The following is a 14,707-nucleotide window of genomic DNA, read 5'->3' as shown; positions in this document are numbered from 1 at the left end:
CGCCGCCCCCGCTGCCGGCCGGCGCCGGCCAAGCGGCCGCCGTGGACGACGCGTCGGTGTCGGGGCTCGCGGCCGCCCTCGCTGGTGCCAAACTGCGGAGAGTGCAGCGGGTAAGGACGCGGCCTGGGCGCGCTGAGCGGCTCAACCGACTGCGCCTAAAAGCAGTTCGGACTGCTGGGGCTTCGTGTGTTGGGGGCTGCAGCCCCTACCTAGGGTTGGGAAATACAGTCGTGAACGAGGAGCGGTCTGGTTTTCCTCAGCGCCTGCCCGTATGTTTGCCTCATCCTCGTGGTCTGGTTTGGAGGTTTGGATGGGCTATGTGGGTCTCCTTTCCAGCGCAGAACACAGCCAGCCTCTGGTTTTGGTCTGTGCTGTGATCACTGCTCCTGATAATTATAAAAATTGATCATTAAGGGCATAGTCTGAAGTTAAATTCCTTTTATGACTCGCAGTGTTGTTTTCTGTCTTAAGCCAGAAGATGGTTCAGGAGGGTCCAGTCCCAGTGGGGTTTCCAAGAGCGATGCCAATCGAACAAGTAGCGGAGGAGGCAGCGGGGGACTCATGGAAGAAATGAATAAATTACTGGCAAAAAGGTTTGTATTTAGACTTCAAGTAACCCCCAGCATGAGATCAGCAGCAAATTGATGAACAAGTTATTGTCGTTTGCGATGAATAACGGGTCACTTCAGTGACACTTTGCAATTCGGCAGGTCTTGTGTGTGCGTTGCTTGGCAGAGCCCCCTGGCATTTAATACAAATACATGGGTGATAGAGCAGTGATACTGCACAGGGTTTAGCTGCTGTCACCCATCCTGTGGAGTGGTAATCTTCCATGGCAGTGATAAATGTATCCTCTATGATTTTGCTCATCTACCATATCTATTTCAAAGTTACTGTCTTCTAGAAGAATAAAATATTGAAAGGAATTTAGACAAATAATTTTTTATGCAGCACTTCCAGGATGTTGGGGCCATAAATATATTCAGAAGCGAAATAACAGAACAGCATCTTGGCAGAGAAATTCTTATTGATCTTTAGTGCGCTCGATACGGTCTGAACAAGTTATTCTCCACCAAGATGAGCTGTGATTTATCAAGCTATGAGAAGTTTAAAGCCACTCTGTTTCAATTAATTTTGCTTTCTCTTTCCCCCACAATTTCCATCCATAATGTTATATCGGATTGTAACTCATACGTTGCTGGTGTTACATCTTTTATTTTTACCTCTTCAGGCTTTTTTACACCACTAGTGAAAGAAAAGGATGAGTAAGATGATGAAGTGTAGTTACAGTTGTGTAGTGCACAGTGATAAAGTTCCTAAATGATGCTGTCTAGGTTAAAAAAAAAAAGCTTCTTCAGTGGATCTGATTCCAGCTATCTTCCTGGTCACTTCAGAAGGAAATCTGAGCATCAGTCATAGATTTAATCCTTTGGAAAGCATTAACTAAACACAAAGAGCTGCAAAAACAGTAACCAGCAGTGTAAAGCATCGAGTGTATAATTTTATGTCTTCTTAAAATAGTTTTAATAGCTTTTAATTAAAGTAGTTATTTAATGGTTGACTTCTGATCCTTTTTGTGCTGCTACATGTCAAGACTGACCTAGCAGAACTGGCAGAAGCCTATAAGCAAAGTCAGGTTTGGTAACTAGATTTTGGGGTAACTCACTGTTCAAACATGCAGGCTAAATGGACACTTTGTATGCAGGGATATAGAAATCCCTGCAAATGGCCATGTCTTTGTCTGTGTTTCCAGTCTACAATATACATGTCTGGCTTTCAGCAGTAGCATCCAGATTCTTCAGTTGTTCAGGGTCAAATCACTTCAGTATTTTAACAAAAATACATCTATTTGAGTGAGCACTGTGCAGCCAAGTACTGAGGAGTCAACTGAGTTGCAAATCCCTTCTCCAGGTTTCTGCCATCAGCAGAATTATCTGCTAAGTTCTGTTTCACAAAACCATGGACACCACTGAAAATACACAAGTGTCAATCTGGACATGCTGTAAAACGGATACTTGGAGAACATCTTGACTGCAAAACCTTTGACCCTCTGTCTCAGGTTACTTCTACAGAGCTGGCAGTCAGGGGGGAAAAAAAAGTATTTTTAAACTGAGCATGTTTGATACAAAGATCACTGAGCAATGATCTCAGGGATCCTTTTTGAAGCAACAAAACATGTGCTGAGAATGAGGAGACTCTGAGAGCTCAGATATAAAATCCTGTGCACTACAAACAATTGTGCCCCACGAGAGTGGGTGTTTGTTCCAGAACCAAATTGCAAGAAAAAATGACCTACCTCACAAACCACTGTCATTTTTAACCCAGTTAAGTTTGTTGCAAGACAAAAATGAAGACATAATCTAACATTGATCTCTCACCCTGGCTAATATATTTTCAGGGCTCAAACTTGTAACTGTTATTTTGTTTCTCAGGTAAAGATACTATACTAAAGATAAAAACTATATCTGGTACAAAAAAAAATTAATTATTAATGCAGTTGAATGCCTATAAAAAATTCCCAGAAAGCACCATGTCCTGTAAATACATGCATGTGTTTTATTCGTCTATTTTTTTGCTGAATTTCCATCAAATCATCCAACTTGTCAATAGAGTGAGACATTCCTTTTGCCAACGGTCTGTTAAAAAACAAATCCTTTGACATCTTGGGAGGGTTTTTTAACTAAGAAGTTTTTCTAAAATCCATTTGAGACCTGTTTTTATTTTTCCTATGGGATGAATTTTCTCCACTTCAGAATCAAGGTGAGATAAAAGATCTGTCATACTGGTGTTAAGAAACAAAATCCTATGAAAGGTAGAGTTTGCAGGTGGATTTGATCATCACAGCCACAACGCATGTGGAGTGTAGAGGTGTGGCTCCCCCATAATCTTGAGTGGGAAATCAGAAGTCCAGAGGATCAGTACGCGGCACATTTCTTTAGTGCTTGAAAACAAAGAATATGCTTCCAGGGTGCATAGGAGGGATATAAAACAACCATAAAAATTATATTGCACCTGCCCACAAAGGCAGTTTGTCCCTCACTCAAATATCTGCCTGAGCAGCCTGGGAGTGTTTTGGTTTCTTACAGAAGAAACCAGTTCCTGAGCCTTAGAAAGAAGTTTTCCCTTTCTTACCATTTTTATGTCCAACTGCACTTTGTCACATTTTTTCATGCTATGCTGTATCCCTGTATCCTGTTAAACACTGCCTCAAAATATTGCCCTTCTCCCTGATTCATAATGCTAAGTTTTGGCTTCCTCCCTGCCATCCAGATCCCACACAACCAAACAGATTCGATCTGTGTCAGATTCCCTAAGATGAACGGCGTAAACAGGGACTCCCACCAGAGCATGAATCAGCCCTCAGGTGGAGTTGCCTGCTGCAGAAGGTGTTTTCAGAGCATTGACTGTGTGTCCTATTTCTTATTCCTTTGCAAAGGAGGAAAGCAGCGTCGCAGTCAGACAAGCCAGCTGACAGAAAGGAAGAGGAAAGCCAAAATGTAAGTGAAGGGTTCCTTGCTGTTGTGCTCTCGCAAATCTGCTGCCCTGCAAGCAAAAGGCCTGCACGTGCTCACGTGTGTGTCAGGTGGTTGCTGCTGCTTTAGTAATGGGTTTGTGTGTGGAACCAGCAGTTAAATGTAGCTGCTGTAGTGAGAGCACACTGGAAACAAGAATGGCCCTCTTAAGCATAGGTGAGATACTGTCCACACTACATCCCTAGGTGCTTTTTCATGGTCTCCTCAGAATATTTTAGGATGCTGTAGTCTCTTCATAGAATCAGAATCATTGAATGGTTAAGCTTGGAAGGGGCCTCTAGAGTTCATTTAGTCCAACCACCCTGCTCCAGCAGGGACACCCAGAGCACGTGGCACGGGCTGCATCCAAGCGGATTTGGAAGATCTCCAGAGAAGGAGACTGCACAACTGCCCTGGGCAGCCTGTGCCAGGGCTCTGTCACCCTCACAGGGTAACTTAGGGTTGCCATGCTCCGAGCAAAGCAAAATCAGCTCCCTTTGGAGCCCAGGCTGCATTTAAACGTGCTGATGAGGCAGAAAGGGGAGCAGTAGATTAACCACTAGACCAGTCAGAAGTTAAAATGCGTGTTTATAACACACACTGTAAAACAAGATGGAAGTTGGACAAAAGGAGGGGAGTTTTGATGCATTTCTCTGTGTGTGTTGTCTGCAGAAGCAATTGCACAAGGGTTTGGATTTGATGCAGCTTTTGGATGGAGCATCCTCCATCCAGCACAGCAGCCACACAGAGATACTGCCCTGGAGGCGGGATTGCTGCTGCCCAGGGAAAAGCCACTCAGAAAACAGGGGCCACCCCCCCATTCAGAAAGATCTGTAGCCAGAGCAGGAGTAAGCATTTGTGCTGTGTAAGGAGGAAAGGGGCTATTTGGGGAGAGTTCCTGAAGGGATCCTTCAAGCTCGGAATTTGCCTGTTCAGTCCTCGATTCTGCTGTGCAAGTATTAATCTTAATCTTGCCCCAAATCTCATTTTGAACCATTCCTTCAGGGGTGAAAGGTGTCGGTTAGCTCCAGGGCACCTGGTTTGCATCCCCAAACCTTCAGTAACACCAAACAGTTCAGGCAGATGTTTCTCAAAGGCACCTGCTTGTTTTGTGTGGCGGAGCACACTGTGTGGTGGGGGCATCTTCTGCCCTACTCTGTGCAGGTCATTTTACCATACACAAGTAGTGCTTTGCCTGAGTGTGCTTTGAGGGCTGCTAAATGACACTGACATGTTGAAGATATGGGTCAGTGTTCAGGGCTCTGTCACACTTAAGTAAGTCCCAGATAGCAGAGGCCAAATCCGTGATGTGGTGTTTAATCTTCTAGTTAGTAGGAGTATCAGTAGATTAAGTTACCCTGCCTGCTCTCGCTGAGGTCGGTGGCTGTCCTGGGCTAAAAGGCCAGGATCTGACCTACCATTTCTTGAGGTGGCTCAATTTCTGAATTGCAGAGAACCTCTAAATTTGGGAAATGGATGGTTTGTATTTATACGTCAGCAGCCAGCATTTATCGGGGGAATTCAGTCTGGGTTTGTTACAGGAATTAAAGCAATTCTGTTTCTAGTGGAAAAGCATCCGTGAAAAATGAAAAGAGAATTTTTCTCATATAAGAGGCAGAGACAGGTCAAAGTTTAAACATGCTTCTGCCCAGCTTGTGCTCTGTCTGGTCTCCAAAGCAGAAGAAGCCTCTGTGGTTCGTCTCCAAAATCAATCAACGTCTTGTTTTTCTCTTCCTAGGACGATGCTAGCACCTCTCCTTCACCCGTCACACGAGGTCCCACCCAGCAACAGCAGAATTCTTCAGGTATTAAATGTGACTACTACTGTTTCAGGTGTCTCAAGCTAGTTGGTGTCTCACTACAGGAAGCTGGGGGTAGTGTCCAACCTCGGAGTGCCAGAGCAGTAACAAATAGAACAGTTCCAAAACACTAGTGCTTCCAAAACTGTATTTAGCACAAAGTGTTGTCTTCATATTGTTCATAACTAAGAGAAAAACAAAGCAGCTAAAAAAAAATCTAATTATATAGGCCCAGATACGTAACTGAGCATCTCAGTCTTCTCTGCACCTGATTCCTCTATGAGCAAATCTCCCCATTCTTTCCCTTTTGCTAATGTAGCTGTCCTGATTTAAAGAGCTACGGTTTTCATCCTAAGCTATGATCCTTCCTGAAGCTGGCAGCTTGCTGCAGGAGGCCTCATCCTGAATGTTATAAGAGTAGATTAAATTAAGGCAGCGCTGAGTTATAAGAGTAAGTGAAATTAAGGCAGCGCTTAATGTATGTTTTTCCTATGCTGATTGGAAATTATTGTACCTCTGATAAACTGCAAGCCAGTCAGATTCATTCTTGCCTCAGCCCTGAATTTCATACACAATAAAGGAAATCTGTCCCAAGGGAATGAGCATTTAACCATTCCAGTTTCCTTTTGGAATAAAGCCATTATTTGCTTGCTGTGCAAGGAAGGGGAAGAAGCCGGGAGAAAGATACACATAAATGAGAAACAAGATCTAGAGATTTCCTAGGAATGCCCATAATTCTTCTAAAGAGCTTTTCAGGCCCTCACAGAGAAACAAACCCTTGTGCCTGTACACAAGCTGGGTGCTGTTCAAGTGTCTGTAACAGAACACTTAATTTTGAACAGTTTTCTTGAGGGAGGATTGGGATGAGAGCACACGTTTGCAACAGCAAGATGTGGTGCAGCTTTTGAAAATTAGAAATGAAAATAAAGCCAAATAAAGTCCCGGGAGATTTACATAGCAGGGGTTGCACCTGCCTTCTCTCAGTTACACCCACTTTTTTTCTACCAACTATACAGACAAGAAACAGAAGGCTTCTTAAATTAAAATATAAATAAATATTATACTGAACAAAAGAAGCCTTGCAGCAATTAGTCTGCATGTCTTAATGCAAGTGATTTGTGTGCTCTTCCTCTTGCTTTTCCAGTTTCATCTGCTTTTAGTAGCATTTAACTATTGGGTCCCTCATTAAAGGGATGGCTGCACAGATTTTTGCCAGTGCTTTCTCAGAGACGCAGACATCCCTGCTCATTCAGCACTCCTGCTTTCCTGGCTCTTTTTAAGCCACTCATCCTCATTGACTGAAAGACGATCAGTATTTCAGGAGTTCTGTTGTTAAGAAAAAAAAAGAATGTTTTGCTGTTTTTGTTTTCCAGACTCTGGGAAGAAGCCATGGGAAAGGAGCAATTCTGTTGAGAAGCCGGTGTCCTCGTTGCTCTCCAGGTGAGCTGCGCGCGCCGGCGAGCGGCCGGCGGCCTGGGTAGCCCTGCTGTCCCCATGGCATGTGCACAACTCACGTCTCCTTTCATTCCATTGCTGTAGAAACCCATCAGTGGTGAAGAGCTGTGAAGCTAAGAGCCCCACACAATCCCACGTGTCTTCTAGGTACTGGCTAACAGCCTGGCTTCTTACCCGTCTTGGCTTGTCCTTTGGGAGGTCACATCACTGGGCACCGGCCGCCGTCTCTGTCACGTCTTTGCTCGTTCTGTTGCAACCCGCTTTGTCTGTCGCTGCGCAAGGTCGGCCTGGGAACAGCTGGAACGATGTGCAAGCAAAATGTGCGGCAGCAAAGGCTCTGCTGTGGGAACAGCCCCTGCTCAGGAAGGCCCAGGCACCGCAGAAGTGAACGTAGCTTAAGCAAGAGCTTGAATAGAGACACGGGCTTGGCAGGGTGCTGTGCCACATGGAAGACACGTTCTGGAGCATCCTTTTGTTGCTCCCAAACCACAGCAGTTTGGGGATAACCCTGCACATAGCAGACCGGTGGTCCCAAAAGCTCTGGCACTTGGCCATGGAAGTTACTGCTCCATGAAGCTGCCATGGGTGCCTGGGAAAGGAAAGCAAAGCTTAGTGAATAGGAAGGGGTTTAAGTTTAGTGAACAGGAAGGGGTTTGAGGTCCTAGTTGTTTACTGCTAGGAGCACCAAGCAGTAAAAAGGCCCAGACACCAGACAGGGCCCTCAAAAACACCAGGGACAAAAGGTGGCAGCTGTTAAGGGCAGAGGAGCCTAAGGCAGAAATGCAGCAGTTCTGTCAGTCAGAACAGCCAAGCTGCAGGATCACCCCGTTCTTACCCATAGATTAATGTTTGATATTGGACAGCTAAACAGAGAGGTCCTGGGCTAGGTCCGCCTTGTGTCACTGCAGGACTCAATGCCAAGAGGGAAGGACAGGCTGGAAAAGGAGGTAAACTTCAGGTTTGCACCTAGGGCAGAGAAATGATCTTTATTTAATATTATGGCTTGTACCACAGTGCCCATAGTGTGCAGAGAGAAAGTTGCCAGTGGCAGATACCAATGGCACAGGTTTGCTGCTGCTGGGGTATTCGCTGCCCTGGCATTCAGAGGGATGCACTGCTGTCAATAAAGCAAAACGTAGTCTCTGCACATCTCCTAAAAGCAGTGTGACCCCATGGCTCTGGGAAACACGTGACAGTTCCCAATAGACACAGAAAAGATCTTTATTTATCCTTGGAAATTGGAATGGGAAACGTGGGCTATTTAAAGCAGCAATCCAGCTATCAGCTATAATGCCATTCATTTGGGGAGGAGTTCAGTGGAACAACTCTGTTCATAGTTTCACACACAGAATGGTGCTGTATATTGGCCTGCTTGGATGATCTGGGGGGGATGAGCAGCAGGGTTTGAAAGCTGTGGCCTGTTTCTGTTCCTACTCCATTTCATGGTATCTATATCTGTTCTTACTTCGAACTTCAATGTGAAAATATATGAAACACAAAAGATTTCCCCAAGAAAGGACTAGAAGACCCAAGCATGCCCATAGCACCAGTGAAGTCTTGGTCAGCCCCAAGTTTCAGACCAGAGATGATGGCAAAGTTACTTGAAAGAGAAAACAGAGTGGGAAAGAGAAAACTAGACACTGATCTTGCAGCCTGCCAATGCTGTGATAAATTGCATTGTTACTGGTCCTTATACCCTAAAGACATCTTGGGAGAAGAGCAAGTAGAGGTTTCCTTGCAGCCCCCTCTCTGCCCAGTGCTTGTAGGGTGCAGCAAGGCAGGTGAGGCCGAGCGCGGGAGAACAGCGCTGCTGCCTCCCGGTTCCCTGGGAAGCACCACGGGGAGCAGCGCAGGGGCTGGATCTGCAGGGACAGAGCCCACACTCTCGGGCCAGATTTGCAGAGGCAGAGCCCACACTTTCCAGCTGGATTTGCAGGGACAGAGCCTACGCTCCTGGGCTGCATTTGCAGGGACAGAGCCCACGTTCCCATGCTGCATTTGCAGGAGTAGAGCGCACGCTTTCGGGCTGCATTTCATCTCCTTCATCTGGGTGGGTGGAGCGTAGCAGCTGTTGCAAAGACCTGACCCGCTTTTTTTTTTTATCCTCTGTTTCCATTTCTCAAGGATGAAGCCAGTGAGCAGCAGCAACGATGTGGCTATGGATGCCTTAGATTTTGATCGTATGAAACAGGTGAGCAAAAAAGGTCTTTCACGTTTGGAGAGTTTGATGAGCTACCCATTTTCCCCCATGCATGCGCTGTACAAGCAAAACAGCTGTTCAGTCTTCTGATTTCCTCTGCAACTAGGTGCTATTAGGAGGGCTAGTTGGTGAGCAGCAGGAGGGCACAATCTCACTGCTGTTGGATCAGAATGTCTGTACAGAAACATGCAAGTAAATACGCCAGCATCTTCTGCATCCTTGTCCTGGGACTGCAGACAGACCCGTCAGTAGGGCTAGGCTTTAATCGTGAGTGGAGGTGGGGGACACAGCACCAGCGGGTTAAACTTGCCTTTTCTTCCACCAGTTAGAAGGAAATTCTGAGCAGCTGACTTGTGTTTTGTCTCATCAGGAAATATTGGAGGAAGTTGTAAGAGAGTTACACAAAGTGAAAGAGGAGATAATTGATGGTAAGAAAGAGAAAAATTATTATTTTTCTCATATTTGTGATTAATTTCCTGTAGATAAGACGACAGGAGCTGCAGAGGTCTCTGGTGTTCCCAGATGTTTTTGAGCAGCTCTGATTTATTTACACATTTGAAGAACAAGTGTCTACCTTGACACTGTGAGCTGTGATCACTGCACTGCATTTGCATCCTTTATTGGTGTGCTGTTGAGAACGTTTTCACTTCCAATCTGTGAGAAATGCAGTCCCGTGTTTCTCAGAGGCAGGAGCGTACACGAGGGCCTGCCAGTAGCCCAGTTGTATGTCACTTTATCCCCAAAATCACTCATAACCAGCCTGACATTCAGGTACAAAACAGTCTGGCAGAGGTACCAAACTGACAGTTTTGGCAAAGCTGCCAGAAATCTTCCCTGAGCATCCTCTGCCAGTGACCTCAGACCTTCGCTCTATCCATTGGGTAGGACCTTCCAAGTAGCCACTTGCTTTTTCTAACTCAATGAAAGTGCAAGAGCACTGATAAATGGATCCATGTTTTTTTGGAAGTTGCTCTGTGTCATATGAGTACGTGTGTTTTTCTGGGCAAGGCCGCATAAACTGCTTTTACTGAAATACACTGCAAAACACCTATTTGCAGCCCACATGAAAGCACATGAAGAGGCTTGTCCGTGCATTTCACTCCTATCTTAGATTCATACAAGAGGGAAGAAAAAGAGGAAACGGTAAAAGAGCCAAAATCCATTCCCTGCCCCTGTGCCCTAGACCCCACAGAACAGCTGGGCCGTTGCCGCTGAGCCGCCCCTCGCCTGCACGTTACCGTCCTCGCAGCTTGGCCCTCAGAGCCTCCCCAGTCCATTCCAGTGCAAAAGGAGACATTCGTGTCAATCCCAGGCGCGAATTCTTAAGGCGGTGCTGCAGTCTGCAAGCAAACAGCTTTCCCTTGTTCATCCTTTGCCCTCCACTCATCCTTTTAGCAGCGTGTACTTTCTGCGTCCTCTTTACTTAGCGCTGTCCGCCACACGGGGTATAACTTTACGCATTAACTTTCTGGTTTGGTTTTCTAGCCATACGGCAGGAGTTGAGTAGAATCAGTACAACATAATGATTGCAAAGCATTCGGACGGTACTAAGAGTGCTAGGAAGATCGGATCATTTCTGAGTGTACCAAGGTCATGCAAGATGGTGAGAGAGGACACCGGCACTGTCTTTGTTCTTATACCCTTTTTATTAGCAGACTCAGCACACTTTGAAGCTTGCTGCTGCCTTGGATTCGCTTCATTTTAAAAGTCTTAATCTAAAGAATATTAAATTTTAAATTTCTGGATTTTTTAGATTTCATCTGACACTGCACATTGGATTTGTCAGCCTTTTTTGTATTTTGTATTTGCTTATTTAAATGTATTACCTTTCTTTTTAGTAGTAGATAAGAACACATGTGAACCATTTGCTTTTAATAGATTACTTCAAAGTAATTTTATTAGTAGTCTGCAATGTAAATGAAGATCCTTTGCCAACGGAAATGTATTGTGGCATCACCAGAAGAAACAGAGACATGTTAGTTGTCGGCCAACAAGTTCTTTGTCTCAGAGTTATCACAATATAAAAAAAAAATGGTACGTCGGTGCATCACAGTATCTGTGTTCATATTGGTAATAAACTGTTTATTGTCCACATGGCCCTGCTTTTCTTTGATTCATTAATCCCCTAGGGTTTAGCACGTCCAGGTCACCTGGGTTTGTTTTCCTGCTGGTACTGCCAGCTCCGGGGAGGATGAGAGGAAGATAACGCACGTTCATATCCCGGCCAGCCCCGCAACACGAGCACGTCGCATTCGCTGCCCTTCATCTCCTGTTGTCACTAAAAGCAGTCCTGTCACCTGCTCTTCTAAGGGCTTCTAAATAAAAGGGAGGTGTTTATTCGGAACCAGGGTGGTGATGGCAGCCGGACACTGCAGCCACAGCAAGCTGGAGGCACTAGCACCACGTCGGTGCACTGGAAGCTCATAGGGAGTCATTTGTCAGCATTTCACATTTTGCAGTCCTTGGAGAGCTTTATTTCAATCAAACTGAAGTCTGAGATGGTCGTGCAGGACACGGCAGCAGCGTGGCTGAGCATTTTGCTGCATGCACCACTTGGGTCTTTCTGGTTATGCGTCTGTAGAGAGAGCCATTCGTTCCACCAAGTGTAACCCAAGGGCTTTCTGCCTGGCTTGGCTCAGTGCAGGCTTTACAAGGCGACGGTCTTGATACCATCTCAATAACTCTGTGTGAAAGGTAAGCGATTGGAGCCCAGCTATTGAAATCCTTCACAGATTTTCCAAAAGACCTCTCTGCTTCAGGCCTTCCTGAAGATAAAGGGCAAAAACAGGTACAACAACAGGTACAAGGGGAGGGCTGCATCTGAGCAAGAAGCCAGGTGGGAGGTGAGGAGAGGGTGGTGCACACGATGCACTTAGTTATGTGTTTAGCTCAGACCGTGGATGTCTCTCCTGTAGAACAATCCCCTCTGACTTTTGGAAAACTTTCCAGGAGCTATTTTTTCTCAGTATGGTTATTAAATACCAGAACAGCTTTTCTATGGGAGAAATGTAAATTTAATCCAGCTACAAGATCTGGGACCCGGTTTCTGCTAGCTATTTAAGGCTAACTAGCCAGATCCCAGCTTCCCAAGTGGAAGGCTGGAGAAAGATGAGGTATGAGGCAAGATTTCCACATCAGAAATGGCGCCGCAGGACACAGATAGATGTATGACACAGTACTGCAGCATCCAGGCCAAGAGAAGGGGCCTTTCCAGCTAGGAAGAACTAGAAGTTTGTCAGAACTTCCGTTCAACATTGGGCAGTTCATCAGTCAGGCATCAGAAACAATTAAGACTGCGAAGGTCTATTGCATAAATCCCATACAATAGCTCAAGTGTTTCTTAATTATAAACCCATTTAATGGGTTACCTGACACTAGCAAGCACTTCTCTAAACTGTTGCCTCCCAGATGATCACAATCGTTGTATGAAACACTCCCATCATCTTAATCCTTAAATGCCAGGAAGTTGGAGCCTGGCGCAGTTCACGTTGCCTTGGAATGTGGCCCTGTGCCTAGGGTCACTAATAACAACGTCTTAACAGCAGCCTCAGCTCGTGTATGGCGTGGCCCTCTGTTAACATTAGCAACCTGCTGTAAACGAGCTGTTCTGCCTCTCTCACCCCTGCGAGCCTCATGTAATTAAGATACAATGACCTGAAGTTTGCACAAGGTCAATTAGTAGCTGTGGGCGCGGAGGCCCAAGGCTCGGGGGTGGAGGCCGTGGGCGGGCAGACGTGGCCGACGAGGGGAAGCAGCGACACCTCATCCCAAGGCCAGCGCTTCAGCCAGCGCTGCGGGCCACACGCTGGCAAACCCACCTCCGACCGCTCAGGCTCTAACTACACCCGTTAAGTAGCAGGCCGGAGAGGAGCGGCTTCGCCACGAAGCTGCTGGCCCATGGCTGGCTGTGCCCCAAACCAAATATCCCTTCCCAGCGCGGCCCAGGCGCAGCTCGGGATCAGCAGGAGCCGGAGACACCCACATCTTGACAAGCCCAGGGCTGGAGGAGCCAAGTCAGCATAAGTGAGAAGGGACCTTAACCTCCCCTCCCACCATCATGTGGTTGGTTGTCCCTGCCCATGGCTCTCCTGCTTCCTCTTGCCAGAGCGCTATGAAGAGGAATCCAGGTTACTTTTTAAGCTAGGACAATAAAATTCTTATGTTCTTGCAACCCAATCCCAATCGCCATGTGTTTACAAGCAAGCAAGCAAACAAACAACACTCTGCCAGCATCATACATAGTGACAAGTGGCCAAGCAGAAGCCAGGATCACAGCTCTGCCCAGCAGCACCAACATAAAGCGGACATGAGCACTCACACGGCACATCCACAAGCACCAGGAATTCCAGCAACTTGCAATTCCCACTTCATTGCAGAGAGTAGATAGGGAGGCTGTGGTGCTGTCCGGGCACGGGAAGTTGGGACCGGGACTGAAATGCTGATGGGAAGCAGGCCAAGAAAGCAGTGGCCAAGTGGGGTTACCCCCAGTTTCCTTGTGGCCTCCGTTTCAGGCAGGCTCTGAGTCTACCCAGTCCATGCCGGGGACTGCACTGGAGCAGCTCAGTAAGGGAACTTCAAGGCAGGAGGTAACTCTACATAAAGGAAAACGACAATAGTCAGAATGAAGAAGACAACATAAACTTTATTATGGTTTTTATATTAATTTGCCAAAGTTGGCCAAGGAAATTGAGGAACAGCTTGCTAAGGGCACAGGAAGTTCATCGTGGAGAGCCAGCAGCGCCGGGGCAAAGTAGTGGAAAAGTGAAGATCCCTGAGATTAGTATTGATGCAAAGATGCTACTGCAGGTTCCCACACCAAAGTTTCCTTTGGGGAGAAGGCACCTGAAGACCAGGAAAGTCTCATGTGCCAGCAGAAGTCCTGCTCTTCCTCTCCTTTTCCAGAAACCCAACTCTCAGAGCACAACAGTCTCTGTGAATGAGCTGGTATCCTGCCCGAGTCACAAGGCATCTTGCATCAAGCCTGGGTATTTACCCTACTGTCAAAATCACACAGAAGGAAATGGGAGGTGCAGGAAAGTTTAAGTCCAGTTGGTACAAAATGACAGATGAAGGTCCACACCAATAGCGCAGAGTCAGACACTTGGGTAGAAAAACAGCCCCAGTTGCCTGCTCCGGGTGCGTCCCCCCAAGCGATGTGAGGGTTTTTACAGCAACAGAGTGTCAGATGCTTCCCAAAAACCACGTCCCCTCCCATCAAGGAGCAAAGGAAAATTACAATTATTCTGAAAGCAATCAGGAACAAACCTCCCCATAATGGATCCTTGTACTCCTGCTTGCTATTTGGAGAAAGAGATAGAATAGAGGGGATGTAGACAGAAAAGAAAGCGTATATAGAGAAAAGAATAAAAAAAAATAGAGAAAAGCCAGAAAGATTATCAGAAATATCAACGTCCTTTGCAGGCAGCAATTAACATTAGCATCTTTCCATCCTGCAAAGGGCTTCCAGTCGTGGGGAGTATGAAAAACATGAAGGTAGGAATATTGTTGAAAAGGTGACTAGGAAAGAACTGCTCGTGATTCCTCCCCACCCAAGTTAGGGCACATGCACTTGACTGATGAGGAGCTGCAGACAGAAGCAAGGTTTTCTCCACATCACTGTTCAGCTGTGCTAGCAAGTTACAGTGAACACTGGATCCCAAGAATAGAAAAGGATTCATGACAGGTTTAGAAAAGTCCTGGAGTAAAGCTCAAACAAAAGCTACTAAAATAATGATAAAATG

The 14,707-nt window shown here is 46.2% G+C and overlaps 1 protein-coding gene across 1 annotated transcript in view; it reads left to right on the top strand.

The window, feature by feature from the left end:
* Positions 1-10,964, top strand: part of EVL (Enah/Vasp-like) — a 113,417-nt gene extending 102,453 nt beyond the window's left edge. Inside the window, 9 exon segments of the mRNA XM_026050444.1 lie at positions 1-110; positions 472-593; positions 3,437-3,497; positions 5,251-5,317; positions 6,685-6,751; positions 6,851-6,913; positions 8,891-8,957; positions 9,337-9,394; positions 10,452-10,964. The exon segment at positions 1-110 is cut by the window's left edge and continues 49 nt beyond it. Of these exon segments, the coding sequence (XP_025906229.1) occupies positions 1-110; positions 472-593; positions 3,437-3,497; positions 5,251-5,317; positions 6,685-6,751; positions 6,851-6,913; positions 8,891-8,957; positions 9,337-9,394; positions 10,452-10,489 (653 nt within the window). The 3' untranslated portion in view covers positions 10,490-10,964.
* The last annotated feature ends 3,743 nt before the right edge of the window (positions 10,965-14,707 follow it).

This window comes from Nothoprocta perdicaria, unplaced genomic scaffold (genome assembly GCF_003342845.1).
Source record: "Nothoprocta perdicaria isolate Ctin4 unplaced genomic scaffold, notPer1 scaffold_69, whole genome shotgun sequence".
Taxonomy (NCBI): Eukaryota; Metazoa; Chordata; class Aves; order Tinamiformes; family Tinamidae; genus Nothoprocta; species Nothoprocta perdicaria.
This window is presented reverse-complemented; position numbering and strand designations above follow the sequence as displayed.